This window comes from Centroberyx affinis, unplaced genomic scaffold (assembly GCF_046629955.1).
Source record: "Centroberyx affinis isolate AG114_WGS23_722 - 3 ecotype Tasmania unplaced genomic scaffold, CSIRO-AGI_Caff_v1 ptg006815l_1, whole genome shotgun sequence".
NCBI lineage: Eukaryota > Metazoa > Chordata > Actinopteri > Beryciformes > Berycidae > Centroberyx > Centroberyx affinis.
The window spans coordinates 25,941-44,393 of record NW_027283458.1 but is presented as its reverse complement, the minus strand read 5'-3'; the positions used below and the strand labels follow the sequence as shown (position 1 = coordinate 44,393).

The following is an 18,453-nucleotide window of genomic DNA, read 5'->3' as shown; positions in this document are numbered from 1 at the left end:
ATGGCTGCTTCGGCGGCAACGGCGAGTTCTTCCCCCGGTTTGTGTCCAAGTTACGCCGTTATCTGCTCTTTCCTGGAGCGTTATGGAGCCCTGCTGGACTTACCGGAGCTCACCTTTCCTCAGCTGGAGCGATACCTGCAGGACACATCCTCAGGTAGGGCAGAAAAACACCAAACTGCTAACGGGGAGGAGAGACTTCACCATTGCATTAACGATAGTGCTACCGAGCTAGCAGGCTAGCAGCTAGCTAGTTGTGTGTTATTGTGTGGTTTTCTAACCTTGTTGTTTACTTAAATATAATTTACCGGCGTCCCAGAGCTACAATTCGAAGTGGAAAATGTGCACATGCATCATTTTATGATTTTTCAGGTGTCAAGTGGCCGAATTATTCGAGGTTTTCTCGCAGTTTTGAGCTTTTAAATTAGGCTTAATTTTTTTCCAAGCAGCCTTTATCTGCTTTTGGACTCGTTGTAATACAACACAGAAAGAAATGTGCGTTGATAACAGTGATAACAGGGAGGATGATTTTGTTGTGGATTTGGCGAAAACATTGTGATTTTAGATACTCAATCGGGAATTATGGCACTGCGTGAGATAGGCACGCAATTGTGCACTTTATTTACAGTTACAATATTTTGGCATATAGTGGTCCGCTCGACCAGTGTCAAGCCATACAGAATAAAAATCGGACTTCCGGTTATAAGTTTCAAAGTAAAACTTTGTTGAGGAATGCAATCTTTCACATAACATTTTAGTTTTAGTATCTTTAAATAGTTGTAGTTTCACTATATATTGAATCTGATGATTCCTCTGACTATCCCTGAGACATTTTTCTTGTTATGTATATCCCAGTACTTAACTGTTCTTTTGTTTTTCCAATAGTGGGAAATTTCCTACCTGTATTTTGAAGGCAAAAATCGCTTAACTTCCGTTTTTTGTCGCTGGCACTAGCTGACTTGACGCAGCTTTTCGCTCTCGGTGCTTTGCGCATGCGCGTCCCCATCTGAAGTCTTCCTGATTGAGTATCTTGTAATTTACGCCTCGCATTCAGCTGCTCCATTGAAATGAACTGGCGCAATGTGTCCATCTTCCACGTGTTTAAGCATCAACCTGTTGATATTATTTTCGTTTCATTAAATTTTCAACGACATTATTTTCAGTGGTCACATTAAAGAAGTACACTACTGCAGGGACTACAGCTCCGATACGTGCCGTTACCTACCGTTATGTCAAACTTAATTAAAAAATATATCAATTTGATTTTGCCTTGCTTATCGGCAAACCTAACATCATGTAAGACGTCTTCTGAGTCGTTAGTGTGTATTAACAAATTTGGCATATCTGAATCACCAAGCAGCGCTTGATTCATTAAAAGTCCAGCTTTTATAACTGGTTCACACTCCTCTCCACCGTCCATTGCGGTGTATTTTGGTGGAAGAAGATTTTGGCAATAACGGTTATAAAAGTTGACAGAACAGCTGCTTGGCGTATTAGCTGTATGCCGAATTCAAGAGTGGCTTGAAACGGTTCATAAATGGTCTTCAGTCATGTTTTACGAGGAGTGTACTTTTGCCGATTAGCAAAGCAGCATAAAGTTGCGAGATTTTCCAATGGAGTTTAGCATACAGTTCTCCCCATACGGGCTAGGACTACAATCTACACAGCCCTGGCTTTTTCACGTAGAGTTTTGCTATGTGAGATTTTCACTGCTGATTGCAGACGTAAAAGTGAAACTCATTATGAAATGTCACTTATTTCTACCTTTTACATGCAAAGCTAATTATGTATGCCTTCACTGTAAAGTATGATGCTTTGGCTACCAGCAGCCTCCTAATGGCAAATGTTTCTTTTTAATGTAACCATCTTCTTCTAAATGGATCTGTAGTGTTTTGGACCATTCAATTTGACCTATGCTATCCGCCTTTTCCAATTGCTGACTTTGGTACTGCAGCATAGCTTTTAGATTTTGGAGAATTGATTAACATAATGATTTTATTTTCACTAAAACCTCCATGGGGGAAGATTCCCCCGTGACATATTGCATCTTAAATCTTGCCTCAAAAGAAGCAAAAAATAAAGTGAGACAAATCAAGATGACAAGCAAAGGCAGTTGAACTGGAAAACATACTAAGACAAAACAAACTTCAATGGCAATAAAAGGATAATTGATATTGATAACTGATATTGATTTCACTGTCAGTATTACCTCTGCCTCTCACAAACAAGGAAACACTGGGAATTTGACTGAGATCATTTGACAGGTAGCAAAGTGAAACTCCATGCATGCTCGAGTGACACGCGGCTGTCTCTAAAGTGTGTTTTAGAGGATTGTAGTAACTCTGCATTTTGTTCCTCATCTACCCTCAGTTCCCAAGCTCCTGGTGGATCTTCACGTGAAGTTGCTGAGGAAGATCGGCAAGTCGGTGTCAGCAGAGAGATGGGAGAAGCATCTAGTCAAGGTAAATGCTTACAGTTTTGTATTTGTAATTATACATGTGCGAGTGCTGCTACTGTGCAAACATAGGGTTTTGCCGATATTCGGTATCTTTAAATTTGACCATTCTCATACCAAAAAAATTACAAATGTTAAGTGTTTTCCTGGAATTTTACAGCATTTAGACCATGGTGGACCAAAACTCTTCAGTGAAATCCATAATCATAATTAAAACATACTGATGCATAGTTGTGTGAAATGTGATCAAAATGTCTCATTAGAATCAGTTTAGGTTAAGGTCTTCCCATAGACAACCAGTGTACTATTGATCAATTCTACAATAAATGTGTAATCACTCAAACTGCATCTTATCAGAGGTGGACGACACTGACTGGACCAGATCCCATTTTTACAGATCTATTGGTCTAACCCTAGTAAAAACCTGTTTTGTTGCCTATGAAAGTTAAGTGTATGAGTAATCATATGTGACTAGTGTTTAGGTGCTGTCAGCCTCAGAGATCGAATTGTGTAAAGGTCTACCTCCACTATTTGGGAGTTTGGTCCATGGTTAGTTCATTTTAATGATGCACATCTACACCTGCTGCTCAGGGGACTGGTAGAATAGACTTAGAATTTGACAAAAAGGTGGCAGAAGATCTCTCTTCCCGCAAGACTTTGAGTGTAGCTTGTTTTGTTTACACAGGAAGTTTGCGAAGTTCGCCAGACAGCTAAAATTTGTTTGCACTCTTGATTCGTAATGGACTTCACTAATGATGAAGATTGAGATTTTGTTTTTAGTAGTTATGAATGAGGCCAAAGAATAAATACCAATGCCAACTTTGGTTTACTAAAAGGTTTATCTATCTTCACACGTTGAATAATGCTAATCGCCTACTATCACTCAACATACAGTATGCTAAAGCATTAGCATGCACACTGGACAGTTGTTTGAAGTTGTTTGACATCACTTACCTGTGGGTAAAAAGTCATGATATATATTCAAGCAGCGTTCCAATAATTATTATTTTATTTTCATGAACTTCATTTGAGAGAATGTCACCGTGTAGTTTTTTTTTTTTTTGTATCTGTGTAATACATAGGCCTTGAAAAATATGAATACATCATGGGTGCATTGTTTGCCCTAATGAAGAATTAGACTTTGTACAAGCAGTTCTGCCAATGCAGTCATTTGTTGATGTAATTTCACTTCTAATGCAACATTCCTTGCAGATATGCCAGGAGTTCAACGCTACTTGGGCATGGGAACTCGAAAAAAAAGGATACAAGGAGATGACGGTGGAGTGCAAGACAGGAATCCTTAAAGTAAGCACACAGAGTTTTGTTGAACTTTATAATGGCCAGTCTGCCTTCTCTAAGCATTTTAATTGTTTTTATTTGGTTGAAGTCACAGTATACAGGGACTGGAGAGTGAGGAGAGAAAGATCTTTCAAGGTACTCAAAGACGCTTCAAAGCACGAAAAACAATGTAAAACAAAAATTACAATTTAATAACATTAAATCAAAAGAAAGAAAGATAAAGTGACCATAGCAATATAGAAATGATAACAAGAACAGTGAGCTAAAAAAAAAAATCAAATAGCAAACTTAAAAAAAAAAAAAAAAAAAAAAAAAGCATAGAATGAAATAACTAAAGAAAACGGGGGAGAAGAACTGGTTGCTGAGACAAATTCAGTGTGGATAACATAACAGTGAAACTTCTGGTTATAATTACTGGCAGAATTGTCAATACTTCTCAATTTAATGTGGCAGACCTCAGGCCATTTTTGGCAGTGATTTCATCAGAGAGGAAGGGATTCTATTGGACACGCTGGATAAGAGGAAGTAATTGTTTTGATTTTTATGAAGAGTGAGGATGGAAACTGGAAAACCTCAGGCCAAGGACTACAGCCCTTTGACTGCTGACTGATGCAAGCTCAGATGTAAAGAATGTGCTCTTGTACACTCATTTCCTAAAGTACTGCTATACATGAGCCCTTTTAGTGCAGACATTATGAAATCATAAGGTATTTAATGTATTTCCTGATGTCAAGTTGACCCGGGCTATCGACAATGCTTTATGGCTGATGATGGACAAACGCAGTGAAAGATGTATATTGTTGTCACAAATTAGGCAATCTGATAGACAGAATACTAAAAATAATTGTCATTCTTTCATTCCTGTTTTTGAAAACTAATTTTGAATTAAGTGAAAAACGTACAACAGATGTGCCTCCTTTTATAACCTTCAAAAACTGCAAAATGACTTCCAACAAGTCCACGAGAAAAAAGTTAATAATTTCCCATAAGCTTTTATAATAAAAAAAAAGTTTTCATGTTGTGCAGGTAATGGACAAGCGTAATGACAATAAATAAAACTAGGTGGCCACCTTAATCAAAGTGTGCTACTACCTTTGTTTCTAGTTCAGTTATCTGCTAGCTAAATGTTCTGTTGCTAGTAGAAATATAATGACTTGCTAAGTAGCTGTTTATCTGTTAAACTAAGCTGGCTACACGTTGTGTTCCTCCACTTTGTTGCTGTATGTGAATTTCCTTCACAATAACCTCAAGATCATACTTAGAATCACATTTTCAATCACACCTTTGTCAATTTGCTTGTAACTATCTAGCCTGTGTTTGTAAGCAGCAACAATGGCAGTGATCTCTCAGTCATTTCACTCCCAGAACTCAGGAATGATGCATTTTACCTGTAAGAACTAGTGGAGATGATTATGTACCACTTGTCATAGATGACCTCAGAGTGTTGTATGCTTTATAAACTGGTAAAAAACAGTAGTATCATGCAACATTTTATGCCATTTGTTTTCTCCAGTATCTGTGCGAGTGCCAGTTTGATGAAAATGTTAAGTTCAAAACTGCCATCAATGAGGAGGATCCCGATAAGATGCGGCTGCAGCCGATCGGCCGGGACAAAGACGGCCAGATGTACTGGTTTCAACTGGACCAAGACAACAATGTGCGGGTCTATGTGGAGGAACAGGACGACTTGGACGGGTCATCTTGGAAGTGCATTGTCAAGTAAGCAGACACGCTATTTTAATTCAAGAAAGATGTTGTTGACACTGTGACATGAAATTGAGATTGAAATGCTGATGCTCTCTAACATGGCTGGTAGACTGTTAATTAATCTGAAAAGTGAGTGTTTACATTCATCCACCCTTTTCTCCATGTAGAGACAGGAACGACTTGGCTGAGATTCTGGCTCTGCTGAAGACACAAATTGACCCTGCACTTTTGACAAAGAAAGAGCAAGAGCCTGACGGTGAAGGGAACACAAAGGACGCGGAAGAAGGTAATGTAGTGAATTATAATAAGCATTATAAGCATTGTTTGTTGTTACAGATATTTTTCCAGTTTTCACATTTTTCTTTTGTCATAATGTGCCATTTTTTGGTAGTTTTCCCCCCCAAAAGGTCTTACAAGTACTGTTATTCATAGATTCTTAGTATGGTTGGCCTCTGTGAGAATCACACTCCTAATCATTGCAGCATTAGTGCCATGTTGTACCCATCTACCCATGCTCGAAACACTGAGTTAGACAGGATCATAAATCAGTAAATCAGTCTGTTAGTTTTAAGCCTACATGTCTCCTGAATATAGTGGTATACTCTATAAAAAATGTAACAGTGGATCCTCATTTTTCTTACAGATGGAGTTAAAAAGACTGAGGATACAACAGATGAAGAAGACAAAGACTCCAAAGATGCTGCTTTCTCAGTCTCAACAAAGACGGAGAGCAACGAAAAACTAGGACAGAAAGACAGCTCAAAATCAGACGCTGCCGAGGCCAAATCACCACAGAACGGCATCAAAGATGGCAAAGTTGAATCGGAAGCTGCCCCCCAATCAGAAAAGCTTGTTGTGGACGACAGTGTCATTACAAATGCCCTGACCATCAAAGAGGAGCCAATGGATGTATCAGACAGTAAAACAAGCGCAGCAGCAAGTGAACCAGCACCCATCTCCGAGAAATCTTGCATATCACTGAAGGCAGAACAAGCAGAGGAGGCCAAGAGAAACACTGCAGAGGAGCTCCAGCGGACGATGAAGAACGACCAGCAGGCCAAAATCCCCTTGAAAAAAAGAGGGATGAAACTTAGTGAGGACTTTGACAAAAGTAGTGCCGGCAGCATTATTGTGCAAAATCCTTCTGTTCCTCAGGTCAAGGAACCCCCTAAAGTTAGCGAGATTTCTGAAGAGACAAAGAAAGAGACAAAGAAAAGTGTGAACGATCATGTTAATGGCGAGGCCCAGCACGCAACGGAGAAAGGTTTCCGCAGTACTCTCTGCGAGTCAAATGAAGAGACCGAGATACAGGGGAAGTCTGCCGATGGAAAAGAGCAGCCAACTAAACTAATTGCAGGTGAAAGTAAAGCTGCAGAAGCCAGCGAGAAGAAAGTGCCATCCATAGACGAGGATGGCATAAAAGATAAAAAAGATGGGGCTTGCAATACAGAGAAGTCAGTGGAGGTAGGCATGTCACATCAAGCAGACTTGGAGAAAAAAGCCCTAGATGTGAAGGGAGAAAAGGAAAGCACTACAGCACCGGAGGGGAGAGACGCACCTGTCAAACTTCCAAAGGCATCCTCACCTCTAATAACTGAGTCACCGCCTTTATCTAAGGATGTAAATAATGCACTTGTGAAGTCCTCGGATCACGAAGAGCACAGAAAGATGAACAAATCCGAAACAATAGATGCAAAAGTGGATCGTACAGTAGACAAGACATCCACATTAAAAGAAACGGATAAATCCTCAACGTCCGAGTCAGAGAACCTAGATTCAAATCATGAAATTGCGTCCAAAGAGGTTAAATCAAATGATTCTGAAAAATCGGACGAAAAACCGGGCTCTAAAGACGAGGATAAATCGGCGTCGAATCAGACTTCAAAACCAAACTTGGCAGAAATCACAGAAAATGTAGCAGAGTCTAAACACGGAGAAACTGTCAGTGCTAAAGAAATGGGGACACCTGCGCCCATTGCAGACAAACCAGACAACTCTACAATTAAAGAGACGCAAGGAGTGATTAAAAAAACAGAGACGCCGTCCGTAGACAGAGATCCCGCAGAGAAGTCTGATGATTCTGAAAAGATCGTATCGCCATCTGTCATTAAAAAGACAGAAATACTAAAACCGAGTAATGATACAGAGAGCCCAGACCCCCCTGAAGAGACACACAATTCTTCAGTCATAAAAAAGGTAGATAAACCATTAATCAATGAACATTCAGAAAAAACATTCAACACTAAAGAGACAGTGGAATCCTCTGTTATTAAAAAGGCAGAGAAATCGGAGTCATGTAAACCTACGGAGAAATGTGACAGCCTCAAAGATGCAGAGAAGTCTCCCACTGTGGAGGAGAAAACTGTGGCAGCTGGTGTCGACTCTGAGATAGTCAACACCGAAGATAAGGAAAAGCCTGTCCTTAGGGAAGACAGAGAGAAAACTGTCAACTGTGAGGACAGTGAGGTAAATGATGTTGCTAAGATAAGCGACTGTACACCCAGGCCTGTGGAGGCAGAGGCGACAACCGTTACAGACGATCCGGCAAAGCCACAGGAGGATGACAAAATCAAAGGGAAATCGGCTGCACATAAGAAGACGGAGGCATCTGAAGAGAAAGATAAACCACCCGGCCCTGTTGAGAAGAAAAATGACTCAGAAGAAACTGATAAAAAACCTGAGAGAGCAGAAAAAGAACAGGAAAAAGTGTCTGAAGAGCAGCCTAATAAAAATGAGCCGGAGTGCCCATCTACAAAAGAAAGTGAAAAAGATGCGGACAAGGAGGCAGGCAAGGAAAGCGAAAAGGACACGGACAAAGAAAGCCCCAAGAATGAAAGTGAAAAGCATCCATGTCAAGACAAAGAAAGTAAAGAGGATATCACAACAGATGAATACACTAAAACAGACGAAACAAAGGAGGACAAACACACTCATAAGGATGGTGAAACCTCAACCGAAACTGAGAAATCTGGCCATCCGAACGCAAGCGAAGAACCAGACGCTGATAAGCTTACGGACAACAAGGAAACAGAAGAGGAGAGCAAAGGCAACAAGGAGACAGAAGAGGAGAGCAAAGGCAACAAGGAAACAGAAGAGGAGAGCAAAGGCAACAAGGAGACAGAAGAGGAGAGCAAAGGCAAGAGCGAAGAAGGGGATTCTGCAACGAAAGAGAAGGAGGCAGATGGTGGCGATGCTCCATCTGAAGTCCAGGATGAGGGTCTTCGTCTGAAAATCAAGGCCCTGGCCCACCGAAGGAGAGCGGAGCTCCAGAGAGAGGAGAGGCAAGGGGATTCGGAGTCCGACACAAATGCGGGGAGATCCCTCCGACGGTCACCAAGGATCTCCAGACCTACTCCGAAAGCAGTGGAGATCCAGGACAGGAGACTAGAGAAATTGCAGGCTGCACCACCAGTTGAGAAGCGTGAGGACGACCTGGGTGAGAAAGAAAAGGAAGATGAGGAGGAGGAGGAGGAGGAGGTGAAACCTGTTCAAAAGAAACCAAGAGAGAAAAAGGTTGATCAGGAGGGCCAACCTAAATCTAAGGTAAGATTGCTCAGTAGGTGGCAATATTTATACCGTTTTCAAAGCACATTGTATCAAAGTAGTAGTTGGCTATCTATTGGGGGTAGTAAGCACTTTCTGTACACCAGTTTTCTCTACTGGAAGTCAACATGTCATGCTCGTTTCAGGGGAGAAAGCGACGGAAGATCCGGTGGTCCAACACGCGGACGCGGCGTAAAAAGAAAGGCTCCGAAGACGACGACGACAACAGCGACGACGAATCCAGCGACGAGGAGGAGAGCGAGGAAGAAGACGACAGCGACGAGGACTACAAGGTCGAGAGAAGCAGGAAGAGGAGGAACCGGAACAGAGAAAGACGAAGCTCCGACTCTTCGACCTCCTCGGACGACGACCTACCTCCAAACGACGACCCCTGCAAACATTGTGGCCTCCCCAATCACCCCGAGCTAGTGGGTCCCATCAGAATCTCCATTAACATTGTAGAATCACATTAGCCTGTGTCATGTTGATTTGAAGAATGAGTGTTGCAATTAAACTATTAATATAATCACATTGACATTGTGATGCACAGTAAACTTCTACTCCTGCCCAAGTAGTATGGAGCCAAATAACAGTGTAACTGTCCAATTACTTGAGTGCATTGTGAAATGCATTCCATAACTTACCACTACCAACATAAACATTCTTCAACATCTCTTTCCTAGATCTTACTGTGCGATTCGTGTGATAGCGGCTACCACACAGCCTGCCTGAGGCCGCCTCTCATGATCATCCCTGACGGGGAATGGTTCTGCCCGCCATGTCAACATGTACGTACCAGCCAAATAGTTGGAGACATCACATGGAAAATTAAATCAGAAAATAACCTGTCTACACCGATGATGACTTGTTTCATTAATGCGTGCCCTCTTGTAAATTCCCTCTGTAGAAGCAGCTCTGTGACAAATTGGAAGAGCAACTCCAAAACCTGGACGCCGCATTGAAAAAGAAGGAACGGGCTGAAAGAAGGTGAGATCTTTTGACATGAAACGTAAAATTGTGCAACTTCAGAGTTGTATTTCTTGATGATATTGAGTTTCCTCAATGTTTATCTTCTCCTCCAGGAAAGAGCGCCTAGTTTACGTTGGAATCAGTGTTGAAAACATCATCACGCCTTCGGTAAGTATGGTGGGGTCGTATGTTTATAGCCGGGGACAGCAACGGGGCCACATTTCTCTTTGGAGGGTGACAATTTCCCGTTTCTCATAGGTCGAGGTAGAAGAGGAAAAGCAGAAGCCAATATTAAAAGAGAAGAAAGAAGTGAAGCGAAGCAAGAGCTGGGGCCGAAGATCTACGAGGGCTAAGAAAACCATTAGCTACAGGTCTGTGCGCTGAGAGAGACGCCGTTTAATGATTTTATTGTTTAATGGTGCAGTAACGTGGGGTTTAGAAGTACCTATGTGGTCAACCACCCAGCAAAGTGGATTCTAATCTATGCTAATGTTATTTTTACAGATTTGATGAATTTGATGAGGCTATTGAGGAGGCTATTGAAGAGGACATCAAAGAAGCAGAGGGTGGAGGTAGGACATGAATCTTACTCTGTTGTACATATGTGAAAATGCTAATGAAATTTATGATCCGTTCCATCAAAGGTAATGATGAGGGTTGTCTTTTTTTTTTTTTTTCTTTTCCGCAGGAGCCGGCCGGGGAAAAGACATGGCCAACATCACGGGCCACAGAGGAAAGGATATTTCCACCATTCTCCAAGGGGAGGAGGGCAAGGAGAACGGCCGCCCGCCACGGCCCAACGTCGGCCAGCGCCGGAAAAAACGCCGGCGTCTCAACGACCTGGACAGCGACAGCACCGTGGACGAGGAGGAGAGCGAGGACGAGTTTCGCCTCAGTGACAGGTAGGACTAGACCTAACCCTGCAGTCAGATAGACAGACAGTAGAGTTAAATTCCACTATTAAAGAGTAACTAAACCCCACCTAAATCTGTGGTGAAGCCTGACACCTAAGGGTGAAAAGTAGGGTACTGAACTGGTCATCTGCTATTGGCTGGTCTCTGTGCCCTGTGATGTCACCCTCTATAGCAGTGTTTCCCAACCCAGTCCTCAAGGACCCCTTTTCCTGCAAGTATTGGTTCCAGCTCTACTCTTGCGCACCTGATCCAGTTAAGGTCTTAATGCTGATTGGTAGAGACAGATCTACCTGAACAGAGCAGCATGGAAGTGTGTAGGCCCCATTGGGATCAGGTGTGCAAGAGTAAAGATGGAATAAAAACTTGCAGGACAGGGGGTCCTTGAGGACTGGGTTGGGAACCACTGCTCTATAGAGTACAACAGGTGGTGACATCACCTGGCACAAAGACCAGCCAATAGGAGAAGGCCAGTTCAGTACCCTACTTTTCACCATTAGGTGTCAGGCTTCACCAAAGATTTGGGTTTGGGGTTTAGTTACTCTTTAAATGAAGATGTGAAAGTTGGAGTGAAGGTTAGGTGGGAGAAGATATGGTTTTATTTGTATATGTTGGTCGCACATCTTTTCACGACACAACCTTTTCACGACCGGATGCAGCTCGGAGGAGGAAGAGTTTGTGGTATCGGACAACGGCGCCGAGAGCGAGACGGAGGCGGACTCCAACGACAGCGACTTCGGCAGCAAAGGCGGCGGCGGGCACCGCAAATCCTCGCGGACCAAGAGGCCGTCAAAACGACGGAGAAGCTCCCGACGGCGACGCAGACCCAGAGGGTACTCGGACGACGAAGAGGAAGAGAGCGACGAGGACGACGACGAGGACGAAATGGGTACAAAGAAGTATTAATTAGGGTTGGTCTGATATGCGTTTGCCTGATACATCAATCCGATTGTAGTCCTTGTAACTTTAGCTAAGCGTGTCTTGACTTGTCTGCGCTCTTTGCCGTAATTGACCTTCTCTTCTTTAAACCAGTTAAGAAACATGAAGAAATCACTGAATAAGAGCATCAGGAAACACTAAATCCTTGGAAATATTTGGCACGAAAATGGTCAAATGTAAAGATGTCAAATAGCAGCGCAAAATATTGTCTATTGACAGTCAATCCAAAAATATCAGTATCAGCCTTCAAAAAACCCGCATCGGCCCGACCCTAGTCTTTATATTTTCTTGATTGATTGCGATTACATCAGTCAGTGTATCTGTTGTAGGTTGTTGTGGGATATTTGTAACCCATCGCTGTGTGTGTGTGTGTATGTGCAGTGACCGAAGGCTCCAGTGAGTACAGCGACAGTGATCTGGATATGAGCCGACGGCGGTCTCGGCGGAGTCAGAAGAAGCAGGTGAACTACTGCGAGACGTCCGAGTCGGAGGCCTCCCAGGCGGAAACCAACCGGGACAAAGTGAAACCCCGCCGCCGCCTGGACAGCTCCGACAGCGAAGGTCAGCCAACCCCCATTCTGTTGACTGAATATTTCATCAGAATTAGTTTTGCTGCCAGTCAACATGAAAAACGCAATACATAATAGGTCTGGCTGTTGTCAAGGACCTCACAATACGATTCGATGTCAATACTATGGGTATTACTACTTCACACATTATCAGTATAGTAGGGATGGGACGATATATCGATATTCAATATATTGCAACACAAAAATGTGACAATACCTATAGTATCATCGGGCAGAAAAATAAATTAGCTCCATTTTATTCTGCTGCAGTAATCACAAATGAGACGCTTGACCATCACAATTTCACAAGCTCTCCATCCAAATTATATTATTGTCACTTTGTAATGACATTTTTAAATTGTTTTCATTCTAGCGAGCCAATGCCATCGCAAGAAAGATTTGTGGTTCAGAAATAAACAGAATTCTGCACAGTCACACTTAGTTGTCATTGTATCGAATCATAAACCCCATAACGCATATCGAATCATTGTGATATAAGCATATCGTCCCATCCCTAATATACAGGATATATGACTGAAGTTTACAATTGATGCAGTTTAAGGGACAACTTGAGACAAAATTAATTTTAATATTTCCATTCCTCTTTATTAGGCATATTAAATGTAAACAATGCAGACTTCGGTGTTCTGTAGTGTACTCATAACTTTTTATTATCTTTATTAACACTAGTGCAGTTCCCGTTCAAAACATGCCCAGGGTTCCTACGCAGGTCTGGAAAGTCTAGAAAAGTATTAAAAATGAATTTGATCATTTCCAGGTCTTGAATAGTTTGGGAATTTGAGAAAATGTCTGGAAAGGTATGGAAAATGTTGTGGTTCAGGTCCGATACACACATAATTCTAGCTTTCAAGGTCTGGAAAAAGTATGGAATTTTTTAATTGAAAATGTGTAGGAACCCTGCATGCCTGTTCGGAACGGGCCGATTGCTTGGCCTCCTGTATTGCTGCTTGCAGCTTTCTCGAGAACCGCTCATCCAAACAACTTCACAGTCGACACTGTGCTTCCAGTCGCTTACTTTGAGCCCCGCTGCTGCACAGAGCGCTGTTCGCTTGTTTATTCAAAGTTTATTAATATTGAACGTGTCGCGTGTCCAATCCGACACTGCACGTCCTTGGGTCCCCAGCAACAGGACGAATGGTTCTCGAGATATTCGAAGGACACATATACAGACAGAGATTCCTTGCTTTATAGTATGATGTAAGAAAATGGGCTCAGCTCTGTCAGATTTATCCTTCAGCTACTGCTCTAGTCCGGTGTGTATAAATTTCTCATGTTGCTACAGTATCTGAACGACAAAACTTACAGATGACATTATTTTTATCGAATTAATTTCGCTGTTTTAGCTTTTTGGATCCAAAATGCACCGCAACATCTGCCTTGAGATGCGCTGGCGTCCAAATAAACTGCTAATCAACTGGGTCTTAATGTCATGGCCACACTGAATCTGTACATTTTGTTCTTGCATGCAGCAAGTTTCTCCAGAGACTCTGAGGAGGAGTCGAGGGACCGGAGGGTGAAGAGGAGAGCCGACTCCTCGGAGGAAGATTCCCGGCAGCGGCGCCGGCGGCTCACGCTGAAACGCAGAAGAGCCTCCGAAGAGGACGACGACAACAGCGACAGCGACGACTCGGACGAATCCGAGGAGGAGGACCGGCCCGTCCGCAAACGGGTGAACCGCATCGACTCGGACGACTCGGACGACGACGAAGAGGAGAAGGAGAAGGAGAAGGAGAAGGAGAAGGAGAAGGAGAAGGAGAAGGAAAAGAAAGGCGCGGCTGAAAAAGCGGAGGAGGGAGGTGGCGTTGCGGCGAAGGGAACAAACCCGTTGGACTATAATCTGGTGGAGTTGCCCCCCACCAATGGACAGAGCCCGATGAAGAGCCTGGAGGGCTTGATCAGCCGGCCCGGCGCCGGCGCCTCGGGCCTCATCACGCACCTGGACCCACCCAAAAACATCAGTGCCACACCAGCCGCTGCCATAGCGCCCAACGGCCTGGTGGCCCTGGAGATGGCGCCGCAGGACGAGGACGAGGACGACCTGTTAGGAGTCACAGACCTAGTGGACTACGTCTGCAATAACGAACAATTGTAAAAACACAACAAAAAATGGTGTCCGTTTCATTTTTTTGTGGTATTGTATTTTTATATTGCTTAACTTTATTATTCCCTCCCCCACCGACTGTCCTTTTTATTCGTGTCATCTGGAGCTCGGTTCTCGTCGAGCTCTACAACGGTATGAACTGGATCCCTGTCACCAGTCTATTGCTCTCCCTGTGGGATTTGTACAATGAACATCAACATGTGGAACATCACTCAACCTAGCGCTGTGTTACCAGTAATAGTTGGTAATGATCAGATGATTTGTAAATCCGCTCATCATCCCCGAAACATCCTCGTTTCCTTTCTTTTTCCTGTTATTTTGTCAGATCATGGATTTCTACAAATTTTGCCCACATTTGTCTGATCTAATCTCAATGGAGGCTGTGCTCTAGTCGACTTGTATGGAAAAATGGCATCAAAATGTATAATATTGAACCTTTTATTGTGTAGGAAATAGTTGAAGATTGTCTATCTGAAGGCTTAACATGACTACAATTTTTAAATTTTTATGAGGGTGGAATATGGCGGGCATCAAAGTCATTCCATATTTGACTTGACACTCAGTTGTTAAAAATGAATCATGGTTTTAATGTTTTAGCCCTTAAAGAGTAAGCAGACCCCAAACCCAAATCTGTGGTGAAGCCTGACGTAAGGTACTGAACTGGCCGTATGCTATTGGCTGATCTTTGGTGCCAGGTGATGTCACCACCTGTTGTACTCTATAGAAGGTGACATCACCTGGTACAAAGATCAGCCAATAGCAGATGGCCAGTTCAGTACCCTACTTTTTCACCATTAGATGTCAGGCTTCACCACAGATTTGGGTTTGAAGTTCAGTTACTCTTTAAATACGTCTCAGCTTTTGATATTTAAATCGTGAAAGCTTCTGACAAGACTATTTATTGGTTCTCTGACATGATCCGGGCCTGTCGGATCACGCGTTTGATAAGCTAACCCTAAAACGTAGGTGAAATCGGAAAACCGTTCCCGAGGACTTGCCCAGTCGTTTCTTTTGTTTTTATACCCCAGATATTTAATTGTCGTGCTGTCATGGATATACATATTCCACTCCTTCCCAGTGTATGAAGGTGTGAATGTATAGATGTGACCAACTAGAGTAGACCTAACCCTCCTCACCTCTAATGCAAGAGCATGCACCCCCTCCCCCCCTGCATCCCGTCCCATACACCTTGTATTTTTTTTTTTTGTTTTAAATGTTAGTCTAGCTTTTGTATATTGTATACATATATAATTATTTTAAAATATGTGTGCTGCCATCGATATCAGTGGTGAAATTCCCGGTGTTTAGACTCCTTAAAGGGAGTGGGGTAGACAAAATCATTCAGAGAGTAAAAATACTTCCAGCTCTCAACCTCCTGTCCCTCCCAATTTTGAGATCTAGTCTATAACATTTATTTTACCTTTTTGTGTTTGTTTTTTTTCTAATAATGTATTTTTTGTATATCCAAACCTCTATTTGTTGTTGTCTCTTATAGCGAACTGTAAAGTGGCTTATCTCCTCTGTACATTGTCCCTCTGGGCAGGCTCCAAACCTGCGACCACATGGCTTTTATTAACTAAAACAACACTCAGTTCCAAAACTCCCCATTTATTTTGTTTTTTATTCTAACCCACTGCCATCCGTATAAAGCATTGAACGGTTTACTTCCCCACTGGATCTTCCTGCATATATACAGTATATATATATGTACAAATCAACCTCCAATCTTAATGAAACCCATGTTTCCGTTCACACAGATTTTATTTTTTCAATCTCTAGTTTATTTTCAGGTCCGGTTGCAGTAAGTCGCCGACTTTAAGGCCTCAAACCAGATGAATAATTTCTTTTTGGAGTGATATACCAGGATGCTATTTTTGGTTAGGGGGGGGGATATGGACAAAAAAAACTAAATGAACCAATGACTACACCGACCTCTGCTGGAACCAGTCTGTGTGTATATCTGTAGTTTTTGCTGTAATATATTTAGAGGCATTTTTTTTAATCATGGAAAAATATATTGGGCAATTCTTTGGGATTGCATGAGTTTCTAATAGTTTTCTTTTGTAGGGAAAGTAATATTGGCACAAGTGTTTTTTTTTTTTTTTGTAATGAAATCTGAAAACTGGCATGTTCGATGGATGTCTTTCTATATCTCCTGACCTGTTGTGTTATTGCCGAAGGACTTGTGAAGTAGACAAGATGTTCTCATCTTTTTGCAGTCAAACTGCATAGGTAAGCATGAGCTGACCTACTAAAGGCATGTAATAGAAGCCCGGGAGGAATGGGAAGATATCACGGAAAATAATATAGGACAGTTGAATCTGAAAAAAAATAAAAAATGAAGCCCGTTTGTAAAATATCTTTGTAAATTCGTCTCGGCATGGTTTTCACAAAGGATGAACCACTCTATTCTTTGTCTATCATCATGTTTTGATACTCACTATGGCCAAATCATTACTGCCAAGGCAACATGAAGTCCTATGGGTGATGCTTGCAATGCACACATCTTGGATATAGGCTTCAACACACAATAATACCTTTTATTTGACGAGTTTGACAGAATATAGCAAACCCAGTTCTGCAAATCGAAAGAACTGACTTCCGTTTTTCCGGCGGGTCGAGGAGCCTGGATGTCCGTGTGCCGTGTGTAACCGTCGTTTTCTATTCTCCACAAAGACGAGAACGCATTAATATGTATCTCGGTTATGAAATAACCAGTAGCAAGAGCTGCATAGGAATGGACCGATATAAGAGGGGAATGATCTAAATGGAGAGATAAAGGCTGGGATGGGATTAAGAGAGAGAGGGAGGGAGGGAGGGGGGGGCGGGGGGGAGAGAGATTGGTGCCAATGACTGAAGTGTTAAAGAGTTGCCCATTTACCTCATCATGAACCTGGGAGGAAAGACAACTTGTCCGCTGTGTATAGATCCTTGTAGATTGGTCTTTCGGTGTTTCGTCTGCTCCTTACCTTTTTTTTTTGTTAACTTTACCGTTATTTCTTATGAATCTGATCTTGTACATTTGTCATAATAAAATGGGTTTTAAGCCTGATGTTATCTTCGTCTTGTGTGAGCTTTGACATGGTTAATCAGGCCACTTTGTGTGTTCAGAAGCAGATTGGTGGCTGGTTGTTGGTATTCATTTGCGTGTGGTCACAGTCTGTATGATTTCACTTGGTTTATTGTTTTAGAGAATACACTGCTCCCATAATCTGTTTTTTTGAATTTGGAAAACAATAATACTAGTTCAGTCTACATTGGGATCCTACATACAAATACATTTAGTATTGACAGATTTACCTCAGTTGAGTCATGAGGTATGTTAAATTGGATGTAAAAATGAAACATGAGCATAGGAAAATAAATGAATAATGGTTCAACCAGAAAAAAATGACTATCACCTGTCAAAACATTTTACATGAAAAAAGAATGGCGATTACCCACGATTGATGATAAATTGTAAGGCTACAACAACAGAGGTGATGGGAAAATAAACTATATCAATGAATTTAAACATTTACGTTTGTGTTAAAAATGCAAGATCATATCTGCCTACATATGACAAGTGATAAAGAGTAAAATCAAATTTGGTAAAAATGGTAATGATTTCCAGTTCTTCTACACTCATTCATTTATTAGGCAGCAGCCCTTAGAGAAAACTCCCTTCCTGTTGACATAACTTATGCAAACACACTGAAAAAGATTTGCTGTAGCCTATATGAAAATATCACAGACTGCATTACAGTGGGTGAGATTTCACAAAATCAACATGCTAGTCGGTTGTGTGAGATGGTGCTTTTTGATAAGAGTAACGTCTTATGTAAGAGTTTTTGCCTTAAGTCTGCTCTTACCAAATCCTGCTGGCAGTGGTTGACCCAAGATCACACATGCTGCATTCAAGTCCTGTGGGAGAGACGGTAGAGACAAGCTTCCTCCTGGAGA

The 18,453-nt window shown here is 42.1% G+C and overlaps 1 protein-coding gene across 1 annotated transcript; it reads left to right on the top strand.

The window, feature by feature from the left end:
• Window positions 1-17,299, top strand: rsf1b.1 (remodeling and spacing factor 1b, tandem duplicate 1). Its single transcript, XM_071513187.1, has 16 exons — window positions 1-154; window positions 2,368-2,459; window positions 3,665-3,757; window positions 5,265-5,470; window positions 5,626-5,744; window positions 6,102-9,001; window positions 9,148-9,429; window positions 9,685-9,789; window positions 9,909-9,988; window positions 10,084-10,138; window positions 10,229-10,341; window positions 10,475-10,542; window positions 10,659-10,872; window positions 11,541-11,770; window positions 12,202-12,381; window positions 13,880-17,299. The coding sequence occupies exons 1-16, from the start codon at window positions 1-3 to the stop codon at window positions 14,500-14,502; spliced, it is 5,514 nt and encodes a 1,837-aa protein (XP_071369288.1). The 3' UTR covers window positions 14,503-17,299.
• The last annotated feature ends 1,154 nt before the right edge of the window (window positions 17,300-18,453 follow it).